Below are 16,603 nucleotides of genomic sequence, written 5' to 3' on the forward strand. Positions count from 1 at the left end.
CTGTGATTCAGCGCAGTGATATGCACTGCAGCGATACCCATAATGGGCTGTGATTCAGCGCAGTGATATCACTGCAGCGATACCCATAATGAGCTGTGATTCAGCGCAGTGATATGCACTGCAGCGTTACCCATAATGGGCTGTGATTTAGCGCAGTGATATGCACTGCAGCGTTACCCATAATGAGCTGTGATTCAGCGCAGTGATATGCACTGCAGCGTTACCCATAATGGGCTGTGATTCAGCGCAGTGATATGCACTGCAGCGATACCCATAATGAGCTGTGATTCAGCGCAGTGATATGCACTGCAGCGATACCCATAATGGGCTGTGATTCAGCGCAGTGATATGCACTGCAGCGTTACCCATAATGGGCTGTGATTCAGCGCAGTGATATGCACTGCAGCGATACCCATAATGGGCTGTGATTCAGCGCAGTGATATGCACTGCAGCGATACCCATAATGAGCTGTGATTCAGCGCAGTGATATGCACTGCAGCGATACCCATAATGATCTGTGATTCAGCGCAGTGATATGCACTGCAGCGTTACCCATAATGAGCTGTGATTCAGCGCAGTGATATGCACTGCAGCGATACCCATAATGAGCTGTGATTCAGCGCAGTGATATGCACTGCAGCGTTACCCACAATGGGCTGTGATTCAGCGCAGTGATATGCACTGCAGCGTTACCCATAATGGGCTGTGATTCAGCGCAGTGATATGCACTGCAGCGATACCCATAATGGGCTGTGATTCAGCGCAGTGATATGCACTGCAGCGTTACCCATAATGATCTGTGATTCAGCGCAGTGATATGCACTGCAGCGTTACCCATAATGAGCTGTGATTCAGCGCAGTGATATGCACTGCAGCGATACCCATAATGAGCTGTGATTCAGCGCAGTGATATGCACTGCAGCGATACCCATAATGAGCTGTGATTCAGCGCAGTGATATGCACTGCAGCGTTACCCATAATGGGCTGTGATTCAGCGCAGTGATATGCACTGCAGCGTTACCCATAATGGGCTGTGATTCAGCGCAGTGATATGCACTGCAGCGTTACCCATAATGGGCTGTGATTCAGCGCAGTGATATGCACTGCAGCGATACCCATAATGGGCTGTGATTCAGCGCAGTGATATGCACTGTAGCGTTACCCATAATGAGCTGTGATTCAGCGCAGTGATATGCACTGCAGCGATACCCATAATGGGCTGTGATTCAGCGCAGTGATATGCACTGCAGCGTTACCCATAATGGGCTGTGATTCAGCGCAGTGATATGCACTGCAGCGATACCCATAATGGGCTGTGATTCAGCGCAGTGATATGCACTGCAGCGATACCCATAATGGGCTGTGATTCAGCGCAGTGATATGCACTGCAGCGTTACCCATAATGAGCTGTGATTCAGCGCAGTGATATGCACTGCGGCGATACCCATAATGGGCTGTGATTCAGCGCAGTGATATGCACTGCGGCGATACCCATAATGGGCTGTGATTCAGCGCAGTGATATGCACTGCGGCGATACCCATAATGGGCTGTGATTCAGCGCAGTGATATGCACTGCGGCGATACCCATAATGGGCTGTGATTCAGCGCAGTGATATCACTGCAGCGATACCCATAATGGGCTGTGATTCAGCGCAGTGATATGCACTGCAGCGATACCCATAATGGGCTGTGATTCAGCGCAGTGATATCACTGCAGCGATACCCATAATGAGCTGTGATTCAGCGCAGTGATATGCACTGCAGCGTTACCCATAATGGGCTGTGATTTAGCGCAGTGATATGCACTGCAGCGTTACCCATAATGAGCTGTGATTCAGCGCAGTGATATGCACTGCAGCGTTACCCATAATGGGCTGTGATTCAGCGCAGTGATATGCACTGCAGCGATACCCATAATGAGCTGTGATTCAGCGCAGTGATATGCACTGCAGCGATACCCATAATGGGCTGTGATTCAGCGCAGTGATATGCACTGCAGCGTTACCCATAATGGGCTGTGATTCAGCGCAGTGATATGCACTGCAGCGATACCCATAATGGGCTGTGATTCAGCGCAGTGATATGCACTGCAGCGATACCCATAATGAGCTGTGATTCAGCGCAGTGATATGCACTGCAGCGATACCCATAATGGGCTGTGATTCAGCGCAGTGATATGCACTGCAGCGATACCCATAATGGGCTGTGATTTAGCGCAGTGATATGCACTGCAGCGTTACCCATAATGAGCTGTGATTCAGCGCAGTGATATGCACTGCAGCGTTACCCATAATGAGCTGTGATTCAGCGCAGTGATATGCACTGCAGCGATACCCATAATGGGCTGTGATTCAGCGCAGTGATATGCACTGCAGCGATGCCCATAATGAGCTGTGATTCAGCGCAGTGATATGCACTGCAGCGATACCCATAATGAGCTGTGATTCAGCGCAGTGATATGCACTGCAGCGATACCCATAATGAGCTGTGATTCAGCGCAGTGATATGCACTGCAGCGATACCCATAATGAGCTGTGATTCAGCGCAGTGATATGCACTGCAGCGATACCCATAATGGGCTGTGATTCAGCGCAGTGATATGCACTGCAGCGATACCCATAATGAGCTGTGATTCAGCGCAGTGATATGCACTGCAGCGATACCCATAATGGGCTGTGATTCAGCGCAGTGATATGCACTGCAGCGATACCCGTAATGGGCTGTGATTCAGCGCAGTGATATGCACTGCAGCGATACCCGTAATGGGCTGTGATTTAGCACAGTGATATGCACTGCAGCGATGCCCATAATGAGCTGTGATTCAGCGCAGTGATATGCACTGCAGCGATACACATAATGAGCTGTGATTCAGCGCAGTGATATGCACTGCAGCGATACCCATAATGAGCTGTGATTCAGCGCAGTGATATGCACTGCAGCGATACCCATAATGGGCTGTGATTCAGCGCAGTGATATGCACTGCAGCGTTACCCATAATGAGCTGTGATTCAGCGCAGTGATATGCACTGCAGCGATACCCATAATGGGCTGTGATTCAGCGCAGTGATATGCACTGCAGCGTTACCCATAATGAGCTGTGATTCAGCGCAGTGATATGCACTGCAGCGATACCCATAATGGGCTGTGATTCAGCGCAGTGATATGCACTGCAGCGATACCCATAATGGGCTGTGATTCAGCGCAGTGATATGCACTGCAGCGATACCCATAATGAGCTGTGATTCAGCGCAGTGATATGCACTGCAGCGATACCCATAATGAGCTGTGATTCAGCGCAGTGATATGCACTGCAGCGATACCCATAATGATCTGTGATTCAGCGCAGTGATATGCACTGCAGCGATACCCATAATGAGCTGTGATTCAGCGCAGTGATATGCACTGCAGCGTTACAGATAGGTTTTATTTTGCAATCTGTAATATTTTATTAAAACGCCAAGTAACAGTAACGTCCTGGGAGGGTTAGTAGAATTCTTTAAACGGCTTCGCTAAGTATACAGATGATACAGGAAGTTTAGGGAACCAAGTAGAAAGACCTGTTTGTTTGCAGAAGACGGGCTCGGGGAACATGCTCAGCGTCCGGGAATGGGATAAAACCTAAAGGGGATTGTTGGTGTTAATGGTTCTAAATGTGGGGTTTTATTCCGGGACCACGTGCACTATTTGTGACCCCGTTATCTTTCCACGCCATCCCATGTCTTAACGCAACCTTTCTGGTAAAATATGTCACAGCCAATGGCTTTTACACTTGGTAGCAAGATGGGCCCCATATGCCATCTATCGATTTTAAAGCGGGCTCCTCGCCTGGCGCCCCGGGTCCGGCTCCTCGCCTGGCGCCCCGGGTCGGGCTCCTCGCCTGGCGCCCCGGGTCCGGCTCCTCGCCTGGCGCCCCGGGTCGGGCTCCTCGCCTGGCGCCCCGGGTCGGGCTCCTCGCCTGGCGCCCCGGGTCGGGCTCCTCGCCTGGCGCCGCGGGTCGGGCTCCTCGCCTGGCGCCCCGGGTCGGGCTCCTCGCCTGGCGCCCCGGGTCGGGCTCCTCGCCTGGCGCCCCGGGTCGGGCTCCTCGCCTGGCGCCCCGGGTCGGGCTCCTCGCCTGGCGCCCCGGGTCGGGCTCCTCGCCTGGCGCCCCGGGCCGGGCTCCTCGCCTGGCGCCCCGGGTCGGGCTCCTCGCCTGGCGCCCCGGGTCGGGCTCCTCGCCTGGCGCCCCGGGTCGGGCTCCTCGCCTGGCGCCCCGGTTCGGGCTCCTCGCCTGGCGCCCCGGTTCGGGCTCCTCGCCTGGCGCCCCGGGTCCGGCTCCTCGCCTGGCGCCCCGGGCCGGGCTCCCCGCCTGGCGCCCCTCATGGGGCCTTGCTGTGGCCCTCGCCGTCTCTGCTCCTGCTAATTTCACACTAATTGCTTGGACAGCTAATTGCAGTGTCTCACACTGACACTCAATTGTTTGTTAAGGTCACATCAGTTATATATGGTATAGACTAGAGGCACACGTACGTACGTACGTACGTACGCCCACCCCTGTACGTGTAATACAAATGTGGGTTGCAGTTTTATTAGTGGAGTTTCTACATTTGGACCGTAGCATTAATAACAAAGCAGCCTTTTATTTGCATCTTTTGATGCAAAGAGAGAAATGAGGGGTTAGCGGCTTGAATCGTTTTTTTTGTTTTTATCAAAAGATGCAACTAAATGGCTCCTTTGTTAGAATGATGTGGTAGAAATCGCACTAATTCCCAGCCCGTGTGGGAGGCGTGCAGGAATCGCGCGCAGGAATCGCGCGCAGGAATCGCGCATTTTGCGTTTCAGAAATGTACGGCCAATTTTTTATTTGATTTTTTTTTTTTTTAACTCCATAAAAGGGAGGAGGGCAGATATAGATCTATATCAAATAAAAATCCCTCTTGTGCGACTGGCGTTTCCCCGTTATCTCTTAGCGTACAATGCTGTCACTCACTGCAGCTAGGGATTCTGGGTAACGACCTGCAAATAAGCAATCCGTATCACATTTTTGCTTCTTGTTCACGTTTCCCAGACGGAGTAGGAGACCTGTCTGAAAACATGTCACTGTGCTGACCACATGGTCATTTTATTTACTGTACACTGGAGGGTTTTGTCACATTTACTCTGCATAACTATATATAGATATATAGATAGAGATCAATTGAGATATATATATATATATATATATATCACACAGAACCCCAGCAAGCTCTTTTTGTGAACCCCTGAGCCCCACAAAATATATATGTATATGTGTCAAAAATGGAGAGCTATTGAGCGTATATATAGTGTCCACAGGCTCCTGGCGGTGGAAGGGTTAAGCGATCCCGTGTTACAATGTACCCTTCTTGCGCCTAGATCAGCCATGCAATCACGTTGCAGAAAACCGTGGAATATATTGCCAAACTGCAGCAGGAAAGGGCCCACATCCTGGACGAGACCAAGCGACTCCGGGAAGAAGTGGAAGAGCTGAACGTCGCCATCAAGTTGGTTTTCATTTAACCTGTTAAATAGATTAAATAAAACGATCGCGCCGTTCTATACCGGGCCACTGTATCTGTATACAAGAGCGCGTCGGAGCAGGGATCGCTCTGTGTATACGCTATACAAGATATTGAGATATGTGCGAGGGCATTCCATATACAATCGTCATCTTTCGACATCCGCAGTCTGCGCCGTTCAGCTTTTAATTATTTTTTTTTAAGTGAAACGTCTTTGCTGCGCCTACAGGGGTTTCATGGGAAAAAACGCATTGCCTTGTAACAAAAAACCGTAACAAAAGTGACGTCGCGCTGCTAATGGGCGCACACCCCGTCGCGCATGCGCAGAAGAGGAGCTTGCAGGCCACCACGCATGCGCAACAGCGCACTTGTCCACCAAGTACATTGGCGCTGCCCCCTCTTCCAGCACGCACGCTGCGGGCCTCTGTGCATGGTTGCGGGCCTCTGCGCATGCGTGCCACCACAAGAGGGGACTGACCGAGGGGGAGGAGAGGAGCCGGGAACACCGGGCAGGGAGAGGGTGAGAGCCGTGTCCCCCCGAGATCCCGGTTCTGAAACAGATGCACTCCCAGTCGCCACACACACACACTCACTCACTCACACACACTCACACACTCTCTCACACACACACTCTATCACACACACACTCTCTCACACACACACACACTCTCTCACACACACTCTCTCACACACACACACACTCACACACTCACTCTCACACTCACTCTCTCACACACTCACACACACTCTCTCTCACACACACACACAGTCACACACAGTCACACACACACTCTCTCACACACACTCACACACACTCACACACACACTCACACTCACACTCAGAATTCACAGTTAATATAGATATATTTGTACCGGTCACACGCTTTCTGAGGCTGCGCTTATAGTGCCGGCGACGGTCGCTGGGAAATGAAATAGAGATGACTTCCAGCGATCGCGACCAATCCGTCACGCTTACTATAAGCGCACGCGACGGCGGCAATGCATTTGTTTTGCCGCGACTTCACGTCGCCGGCACTATAAGCGCAGCCCAAGTCACACTTTTCGTGTTTTTTGTCACTGAAATTGTGTTTTGATTTTTAATTAAAAACATCACCATCACAAATACAATTTCTGTGACAAAAGACAGAAGTTTCACTTAAAATGCGCGTGCTCGGCACACACACACACTGACTGACGCTCAGCGCACACCCCCTTTTTTTTTTTTTGTATTTTACTTAGTTTAGGAGATATGTGTTTTGAAATATTAAGTGTCCGGGAGGTTAAAATGAAGCTCTCCCCAGAGCCCAGCGCTGGTTTGTTAACACTGGGGCAAATAAAAGAGCAAGGCGTGTTAAACTCTTGTAGGTTTTTGGGGCGGGAATCGCTGCTTTATTATATCCTGGTGAACCCCTTGTAATACGTGACAATATGCACTTTTCGCTTCCCAGCTCGTGTCAGCAGCAGCTCCCTGCGACGGGCGTTCCCGTAGCGCCCCAGCGGTTCGATCACATGCGGGACCTGTTCGACAAATACGTGAAAAGCCGAACGCTTCAGAATTGGAAGTTCTGGGTCGTATCCTCGGGTCTGCGTGCGATTGTAGGCTCTTAGGCTTCTAGCTGCTGTTCTGTGTAGCTTCGCTGCAGGTTGTAATGCCTTTTAGTCTCTTCAGTGCTTCACATCTGGCACAAAGGGGTTAATTCTATACATGTCGAGCCGGTCAGAAATCTCTGTAAACTTGAATGGGGACGGCATGAATGGCTGCTTCGGGGGGCGTAGAAGAAGGCACTGAATGTTAATGGGTTAACATTATTGCTGTAACCCATTATTGCTTTTGAGGGCCAACTGCAGTCCTCAAGGGGCACCAACAGGTCAGGTTTTCAGGATATCCCTGCTTCAGCACAAATGGCTCAGTTTTTGACCACCACCTGTGCTGAAGCAGGGATATCCTGAAACCCTGTCCTGTTGGTGGCCCTTGAGGACTGCAGTTGACCCCTCCTGGTGTAGGGGAAATTAGCTGATCAGGCTATCCAATGGACCTTGGTTTGCAGCCTTTTAACCAAATAATTGTTGTTTTCTACCTAAACTATTTCTCTGAAACCAAACAATTCGCTGTTTGTGCTGGAATACCCCAGAGCAGCGGCCCCTGAACATTTCTCTTGAGGGTAAATTGTCGGGGTTGAAAACCTCGGCTTTGTCATCAATCTATTTAAATTAACTGCACAGCTTTTAATTGAGAACTGGAAGTGATCTTCCGGGGAAAAAGGTTCATGCTGAATGGCACCGATTCCGAGAGCACATTGAACACGCTTAGCATAATCCCTACACGGTGAGCTTCGTGTGTGCTCCATAGAAGGAAGTGGGAATCCGATGTGTGGATACTGATAACAGGCAAAGTATAGCTTAGCCTGGTCTACTATTCATAATGAAGCCTGGACAGATAGATATATATATATATATTATTTGTGGGTAATATGTTTTGTGTTCACTTGTAAATAATATTGGTAATAAGCATAATTCCTAGACTTTGGAAAGAATTGCAGAACATCGCAGGAGAAAATAAAGCTGGCTCATTACAGCAGCAGTGTAATTGCTAGGCCACTTTGACCTTGGGGCCCATTGAGCCACTTTGACCTTGGGGCCCATTGAGCCACTGTGACCTTGGGGCCCATTGAGCCACTTTGACCTTGTGGCCCATTGAGCCACTTTGACCTTGTGGCCCATTGAGCCGCTTTGACCTTGGGGCCCATTGAGCCGCTTTGACCTTGGGGCCCATTGAGCCGCTTTGACCTTGGGGCCCATTGAGCCACTTTGACCTTGGGGCCATTGGGCCACTTTGACCTTGGGGCCATTGGGCCACTGTAAACCGAATCCTGATTTTCACATGTATATCAGTGGAGCACTAATCGTTCTGTGGGCAGGTAAATGGTTTGGAAAACAGACTTGGGTGTCTTGAGATGTACAGAAGAAGCCTGCCTGACATGCAGCAGCAATAATACTAACATACCCGCAGAGCTATTTATAGACCACAAATGTTCACTCCAGTCCTATTCCTTAACTCATGTCGTGACTTCAGTTTAGCATCGTCATCAAACCGTTGTTTGAATCTTTCAATGACATGGTGTCTACTAGCAGCTTACAGGATCTGTACAGTACAACATTGGCCTGGCTGGAGCAGCACTGCTCCCTCCCCGCGCTGAGGCCAAGTAAGTGTCCTTCATATCTACAGGTCACCTCTAGTGTGAAAAGTAGCAGAACCATCCACGTCCCCCCAAAACAAAGTGTGTATCTATGTATCCATGCTAGTGTTCTATGTTAGTTATGTGTGTATCTGTGCTAGTGTTGTATGTTAGTTATGTGTGTATCTGTGCTAGTGTTGTATGTTAGTTATGTGTGTATCCGTGCTAGTGTTGTATGTTAGTTATGTGTGTATCTGTGCTAGTGTTGTATGTTAGTTATGCTAGTTATGTATGTTAGTTATGATAGTTATGTATGTATTTATGCATCTATGCTAGTGTTGTATGTATGTATGCTAGTGTTGTATGTATGTATGTATGCATGCATCTATGCTAGTGTTGTATGTATGTATGCATCTATGCTAGTGTTGTATGTATGTATGTATGCATCTATGCTAGTGTTGTATGTATGTATGTATGCTAGTGTTGTATGTATGTATGCTAGTGTTGTATGTATGTATGCATCTATGCTAGTGTTGTATGTATGTATGTATGCATCTATGCTAGTGTTGTATGTATGTATGTATGCTAGTGTTGTATGTATGTATGCTAGTGTTGTATGTATGTATGCATCTATGCTAGTGTTGTATGTATGTATGTATGTATGTATGCTAGTGTTGTATGTATGTATGCATCTATGCTAGTGTTGTATGTATGTATGCTAGTGTTGTATGTATGTATGCATCTATGCTAGTGTTGTATGTATGTATGTATGCTAGTGTTGTATGTATGTATGTATGTATGCTAGTGTTGTATGTATGTATGCATCTATGCTAGTGTTGTATGTATGTATGCATCTATGCTAGTGTTGTATGTATGTATGCATCTATGCTAGTGTTGTATGTATGCTAGTGTTGTATGTATGTATGTATGCATCTATGCTAGTGTTGTATGTATGTATGTATGCATCTATGCTAGTGTTGTATGTATGTATGTATGTATGCTAGTGTTGTATGTATGTATGTATGTATGCATCTATGCTAGTGTTGTATGTATGCTAGTGTTGTATGTATGTATGTATGTATGTATGTATGCTAGTGTTGTATGTATGTATGTATGCATCTATGCTAGTGTTGTATGTATGTATGTATGCTAGTGTTGTATGTATGTATGTATGCTAGTGTTGTATGTATGCATCTATGCTAGTGTTGTATGTATGTATGTATGCTAGTGTTGTATGTATGTATGTATGCATCTATGCTAGTGTTGTATGTATGTATGCATCTATGCTAGTGTTGTATGTATGTATGCTAGTGTTGTATGTATGTATGTATGCTAGTGTTGTATGTATGTATGTATGTATGCATCTATGCTAGTGTTGTATGTATGTATGCTAGTGTTGTATGTATGTATGCTAGTGTTGTATGTATGTATGTATGTATGCTAGTGTTGTATGTATGCATCTATGCTAGTGTTGTATGTATGTATGCTAGTGTTGTATGTATGTATGTATGCATCTATGCTAGTGTTGTATGTATGTATGTATCTATGCTAGTGTTGTATGTATGTATGTATGCTAGTGTTGTATGTATGTATGCATCTATGCTAGTGTTGTATGTATGTATGTATGCTAGTGTTGTATGTATGTATGTATGTATGTATGCATGTATGCATCTATGCTAGTGTTGTATGTATGTATGCATCTATGCTAGTGTTGTATGTATGTATGCTAGTGTTGTATGTATGTATGTATGTATGCATCTATGCTAGTGTTGTATGTTAGTTATCTATGCTAGTTGTGTGTGTGTGTGTGTGTGTGTGTTCTGTAGCCACATACTCCCCCCCCCACTAAGTGTGTATTATTTGTTATTGATTATCCCTATCCTGATATTACTATGAAAATTAAACCGTGCGCCCTGTACCTGCGCAGCCTTTCTCCTACATCAGTGATGCAGCGCAGTAATACCGCCCTTCTCCTCCTCCTCTCTGTAGTGGTGTTAAGAACCCTTCGCCAGCTGAGCACGACGACGTCAATTCTCTCCGACCCATCCAGTCTGCCGGAGCAAGCCAAGCAGGCGGTTATTCGGAACAGTAAAAGTGGGGGGAAGACCTAAACACCTAGCCCAAGGCCTGGTGGGAACCCCATGCACAGCAGAGACGAGCCTCCGGGCCCCGGCATTGCACAGCGGTCAGTGAGCTTTAAAGTCCAGATCACCTTGAACACTCCATCCTGGGCCTCGGTGCTGATCAGACGCCACAGGCGCGTTTGCAACCTTTTAAACGCACACACGGCTTTTGGGACTTAGTTCCCTGCGGGGGAGCGCAAGACGTCCTCTGCGGGATACGCAGAAATAAGACTTTTTCTGCCTAATGACGTCAACAAATAAGCTCTTCACTGTGATTTTCAGAATCACAAAAACAAAACGTAGTTAAAGGGAAATGCATTTTTACAACTTAATAAATGTGGTTTTTTTTTTTGGTTTTTTTTTTAACATCATTGCGCTATGAACTTTGTTTGGCTTCTGGGGAGCGGTAGAGATGGTCTCTGAAGACATTTTGCACCTGTGTATGGAAAAAAAACCCAGTGAGAATGCTAGATCTTTCTTGCATTAGGTCAGGGGTGGTCAACCCCCCCCCCCCCCCCTCTCCAACAGGTCAGGATTTAAGGAAATCACAGAGTCGGCACAGGTGGCTCAGTCAAAGACTGAGCCACTGATTGAGCTACCTGTGCTGGGATGTCTTGACAACCTGACCTGTTTGGGGGGGGGAGGGGAGAGAAGAGAGAGAGACACGATGAGTGAAAGGGAGAACCGCTGCATTAGGTCAATGAAAACCCCCCACAATGTTACAGCGGTAATTCCCCCCCAGGGGCCTACGTGAGTTTAACTTCTAGAATGGCCGCTATTTTGCCCCGTTTTTTTTTTTCGTGTTTAAGAAAATCATTGTTTTTTTTAAATTATCTCTAGCATCTGAGTGCGCTAAATTAGTAAAAAGATTAAATGCAAAAAAGCGGCGTTGATCGGCGTGGCTCGCAGCTTAGTGCCGGCATTGATCGGCGTGGCTCGCTGCATAGTGCCGGCATTGATCGGCGTGGCTCGCAGCTTAGTGCCGGCATTGATCGGCGTGGCTCGCAGCTTAGTGCCGGCATTGATCGGCGTGGCTCGCAGCATAGTGCCGGCATTGATCGGCGTGGCTCGCTGCATAGTGCCGGCATTGATCGGCGTGGCTCGCAGCATAGTGCCGGCATTGATCGGCGTGGCTCGCAGCATAGTGCCGGCATTGATCGGCGTGGCTCGCAGCTTAGTGCCGGCATTGATCGGCGTGGCTCGCAGCTTAGTGCCGGCATTGATCGGCGTGGCTCGCAGCTTAGTGCCGGCATTGATCGGCGTGGCTCGCAGCTTAGTGCCGGCATTGATCGGCGTGGCTCGCAGCTTTGTGCCGGCATTGATCGGCGTGGCTCGCAGCATAGTGCCGGCATTGATCGGCGTGGCTCGCAGCTTAGTGCCGGCATTGATCGGCGTGGCTCGCAGCTTAGTGCCGGCATTGATCGGCGTGGCTCGCAGCATAGTGCCGGCATTGATCGGCGTGGCTCGCTGCTTAGTGCCGGCATTGATCGGCGTGGCTCGCAGCTTAGTGCCGGCATTGATCGGCGTGGCTCGCTGCTTAGTGCCGGCATTGATCGGCGTGGCTCGCAGCATAGTGCCGGCATTGATCGGCGTGGCTCGCAGCTTAGTGCCGGCATTGATCGGCGTGGCTCGCTGCTTAGTGCCGGCATTGATCGGCGTGGCTCGCTGCATAGTGCCGGCATTGATCGGCGTGGCTCGCAGCTTAGTGCCGGCATTGATCGGCGTGGCTCGCTGCTTAGTGCCGGCATTGATCGGCGTGGCTCGCTGCATAGTGCCGGCATTGATCGGCGTGGCTCGCTGCTTAGTGCCGGCATTGATCGGCGTGGCTCGCAGCTTAGTGCCGGCATTGATCGGCGTGGCTCGCTACTTAGTGCCGGCATTGATCGGCGTGGCTCGCAGCTTTGTGCCGGCATTGATCGGCGTGGCTCGCAGCTTAGTGCCGGCATTGATCGGCGTGGCTCGCAGCTTAGTGCCGGCATTGATCGGCATGGCTCGCAGCTTAGTGCCGGCATTGATCGGCGTGGCTCGCAGCTTAGTGCCGGCATTGATCGGCGTGGCTCGCAGCTTAGTGCCGGCATTGATCGGCGTGGCTCGCAGCTTAGTGCCGGCATTGATCGGCGTGGCTCGCAGCTTTGTGCCGGCATTGATCGGCGTGGCTCGCAGCTTAGTGCCGGCATTGATCGGCGTGGCTCGCAGCTTAGTGCCGGCATTGATCGGCGTGGCTCGCAGCTTTGTGCCGGCATTGATCGGCGTGGCTCGCAGCTTAGTGCCGGCATTGATCGGCGTGGCTCGCAGCATAGTGCCGGCATTGATCGGCGTGGCTCGCAGCTTAGTGCCGGCATTGATCGGCGTGGCTCGCTGCTTAGTGCCGGCATTGATCGGCGTGGCTCGCTGCTTAGTGCCGGCATTGATCGGCGTGGCTCGCTGCTTAGTGCCGGCATTGATCGGCGTGGCTCGCAGCTTTGTGCCGGCATTGATCGGCGTGGCTCGCAGCTTAGTGCCGGCATTGATCGGCGTGGCTCGCAGCTTAGTGCCGGCATTGATCGGCGTGGCTCGCTGCTTAGTGCCGGCGTTGATCGGCGTGGCTCGCTGCTTAGTGCCGGCGTTGATCGGCGTGGCTCGCAGCTTAGTGCCAGCATTGATCGGCGTGGCTCGCAGCTTAGTGCCGGCATTGATCGGCGTGGCTCGCAGCTTAGTGCCGGCATTGATCGGCGTGGCTCGCAGCTTTGTGCCGGCATTGATCGGCGTGGCTCGCAGCTTAGTGCCGGCATTGATCGGCGTGGCTCGCAGCTTAGTGCCGGCATTGATCGGCGTGGCTCGCTGCTTAGTGCCGGCATTGATCGGCGTGGCTCGCTGCTTAGTGCCGGCATTGATCGGCGTGGCTCGCTGCTTAGTGCCGGCATTGATCGGCGTGGCTCGCAGCTTTGTGCCGGCATTGATCGGCGTGGCTCGCAGCTTAGTGCCGGCATTGATCGGCGTGGCTCGCAGCTTAGTGCCGGCGTTGATCGGCGTGGCTCGCAGCTTAGTGCCGGCGTTGATCGGCGTGGCTTGCAGCTTAGTGCCGGCGTTGATCGGCGTGGCTTGCAGCTTAGTGCCGGCGTTGATCGGCGTGGCTCGCAGCTTAGTGCCGGCGTTGATCGGCGTGGCTCGCAGCTTAGTGCCGGCGTTGATCGGCGTGGCTCGCAGCTTAGTGCCGGCGTTGATCGGCGTGGCTCGCAGCTTAGTGCCGGCGTTGATCGGCGTGGCTCGCAGCTTAGTGCCGGCATTGATCGGCGTGGCTCGCAGCTTAGTGCCGGCATTGATCGGCGTGGCTCGCAGCTTTGTGCCGGCATTGATCGGCGTGGCTCGCTGCTTAGTGCCGGCATTGATCGGCGTGGCTCGCTGCTTAGTGCCGGCATTGATCGGCGTGGCTCGCAGCTTAGTGCCGGCATTGATCGGCGTGGCTCGCAGCTTAGTGCCGGCGTTGATCGGCGTGGCTCGCAGCTTAGTGCCGGCGTTGATCGGCGTGGCTCGCTGCTTAGTGCCGGCATTGATCGGCGTGGCTCGCAGCTTAGTGCCGGCATTGATCGGCGTGGCTCGCTGCTTAGTGCCGGCATTGATCGGCGTGGCTCGCTGCTTAGTGCCGGCGTTGATCGGCGTGGCTCGCAGCTTTGTGCCGGCATTGATCGGCGTGGCTCGCAGCTTAGTGCCGGCATTGATCGGCGTGGCTCGCAGCTTAGTGCCGGCATTGATCGGCGTGGCTCGCAGCTTTGTGCCGGCATTGATCGGCGTGGCTCGCTGCATAGTGCCGGCATTGATCACTGAAGAAAACATATTGATAAACACAATTGCTGGCGTCTGATCTCCAGTGAAACTATTTAGACCCAGGGCGGCCAACTCAAGTCCTCAAGGACCACTAACAGGCCAGGTTTTCAGGATATCCCTGCTTCAGCACAGGTAGCTCAGTCAACAACTGCACCACCTGTGCTGAAGCAGGGATCTCCTGGAGACCTGACTTGTTGGTGGCCCTTTAAGGACTGGAGTTGACTACTCGGCTATTTGCAATAATATCTGGAATTAAAAGATGAAAGTGGCAGTGATAAGTATTGTACATTTCAGGGGAGGAGGCTGCTTTCCCTTCATTCAACTATGAACACCCTAAACCCAGTGATATAACGCAAACACAGGGTGCTGGGATTAAAGGCTGCAATTAACTACATGGGGGGGGGGGTCATTTTAATGGATGGGAAGCAGGGGGGGTCCCCAGAGCTCATCCATATTAATTTTAGATGTGCGTCCACTTTGATCCCGAGATACTTCCTGGGAAAATTTCCGACATGACTTCCTATTTAAAGGTGGTTCTTTAAATCCACAGCATCGCGCGGGCCATTCTTATTGGCCGGCGCATCACGGGTGATTTGAACATCTATTTTGTTTTTCCTTGAGGGGGTCGGTACCGGTGCTACCTTCAGCGGGCTGTATCTCGGAAACCGCAGGGTCCCCGAACCTGAAAATAGCATGTTCCAGCCCCGGGACCCCCTGCTTCCTATTCATGTAAATAAGGAGACGGGGAACTTTGAAGTATATGCTTCTGTTACGCCTCCAGCAATACCTTGCAAAGATGTGAACCCATTCTAATAATCCTAATCTCTGTAGTCTTGTCTAAATGTGTAGTTTCCCACCCCCCCCCCTGTGCCCCCCCCCACCCGAAAGACAAATAAGCTTCTTAAAATTACGCTTTTATGCAGGTTTCCAACCTTTTTTTTTTTTTTCCCCCCTAGCTATTTACGATTTTTATATTATTTGTATTTAAGAAGGCCCACAGCCTGCAGTAGAGAAAGAAGGCCCAAAGCCTGCAGTAGAGAAAGAAGGCCCAAAGCCTGCAGTAGAGAAAGAAGGCCCAAAGCCTGCAGTAGAGAAAGAAGGCCCAAAGCCTGCAGTAGAGAAAGAAGGCCCAAAGCCTGCAGTAGAGAAAGAAGGCCCAAAGCCTGCAGTAGAGAAAGAAGGCCCAAAGCCTGCAGTAGAGAAAGAAGGCCCAAAGCCTGCAGTAGAGAAAGAAGGCCCAAAGCCTGCAGTAGAGAAAGAAGGCCCAAAGCCTGCAGTAGAGAAAGAAGGCCCAAAGCCTGCAGTAGAGAAAGAAGGCCCAAAGCCTGCAGTAGAGAAAGAAGGCCCAAAGCCTGCAGTAGAGAAAGAAGGCCCAAAGCCTGCAGTAGAGAAAGAAGGCCCAAAGCCTGCAGTAGAGAAAGAAGGCCCAAAGCCTGCAGTAGAGTGTTCACACAGCGGCGACTCCTGCTTATTTGAACTTGAGCCATTTCCCATATATGCCGCATCCCTGCTGCTTTATTATCCTGAGCCCCTCTTCTAACGGTTTGACGTTCTGCCACAGAGCGCCGGGTTCATTCCTGGTTTGGGTTCATTTTGGGCGGGAATCAAACATTCAATTTAAAACTCAGTGAGCAGGAAAAATCCCCAAATTGTGTAGTATGGGAAAGAAATCTTGGAAACACTTATAATGTGAATAAAAAAATGACTGGGGGGAAAATGTCTTTTTTTGTTTTGTTTTTGTTACATGCAGTATTTTGTTAGCAGTCCGGGGGCAACTAGAGATGCAAGATGTTAATTTCTTTAACTTTTTAAAGTAGTTAAATGCAGCAGTTCCTCCCTCCCCAATTTTTATTTTTGGGGGGGTAAGTGGGGGATAAAGGGAAACACACAGCAGCCACTGTAGAAGGCATTAAAATAGCCTTTAAAGAGGCACAAGCAGCAAAACAAATGTGTATTTTATAGTGGAATTACAGGGGGGGGCAG

The 16,603-nt window shown here is 50.3% G+C and overlaps 2 protein-coding genes across 6 annotated transcripts in view; both read left to right on the forward strand.

Moving 5' to 3' along the window:
• MLXIP (MLX interacting protein) overlaps positions 1-11,167 on the forward strand; it is a 54,069-nt gene extending 42,902 nt beyond the window's left edge. For 4 of the 5 annotated variants that reach the window (XM_075568244.1, XM_075568246.1, XM_075568245.1 and 1 more), the window contains exons 14-17: positions 5,375-5,502; positions 6,966-7,089; positions 8,591-8,720; positions 10,683-11,167. In XM_075568244.1, coding sequence (XP_075424359.1) covers positions 5,375-5,502; positions 6,966-7,089; positions 8,591-8,720; positions 10,683-10,804 — 504 coding nt within the window. In that variant the 3' untranslated portion in view covers positions 10,805-11,167. Of the gene's footprint in view, positions 1-5,374; positions 5,503-6,965; positions 7,090-8,590; positions 8,721-10,682 lie in introns of those variants that run through there. The other variant, XM_075568248.1, reaches the window with a different exon arrangement.
• Positions 10,790-16,603, forward strand: part of LRRC43 (leucine rich repeat containing 43) — a 41,577-nt gene continuing 35,763 nt past the window's right edge. Inside the window, exon 1 of the mRNA XM_075569214.1 lies at positions 10,790-10,878. The gene's annotated coding sequence lies outside the window, so the exon portion shown is untranslated. The remainder of the gene's footprint in view (positions 10,879-16,603) is intronic.

Source organism: Ascaphus truei, chromosome 13, assembly GCF_040206685.1.
Source record: "Ascaphus truei isolate aAscTru1 chromosome 13, aAscTru1.hap1, whole genome shotgun sequence".
Lineage (NCBI taxonomy): Eukaryota > Metazoa > Chordata > Amphibia > Anura > Ascaphidae > Ascaphus > Ascaphus truei.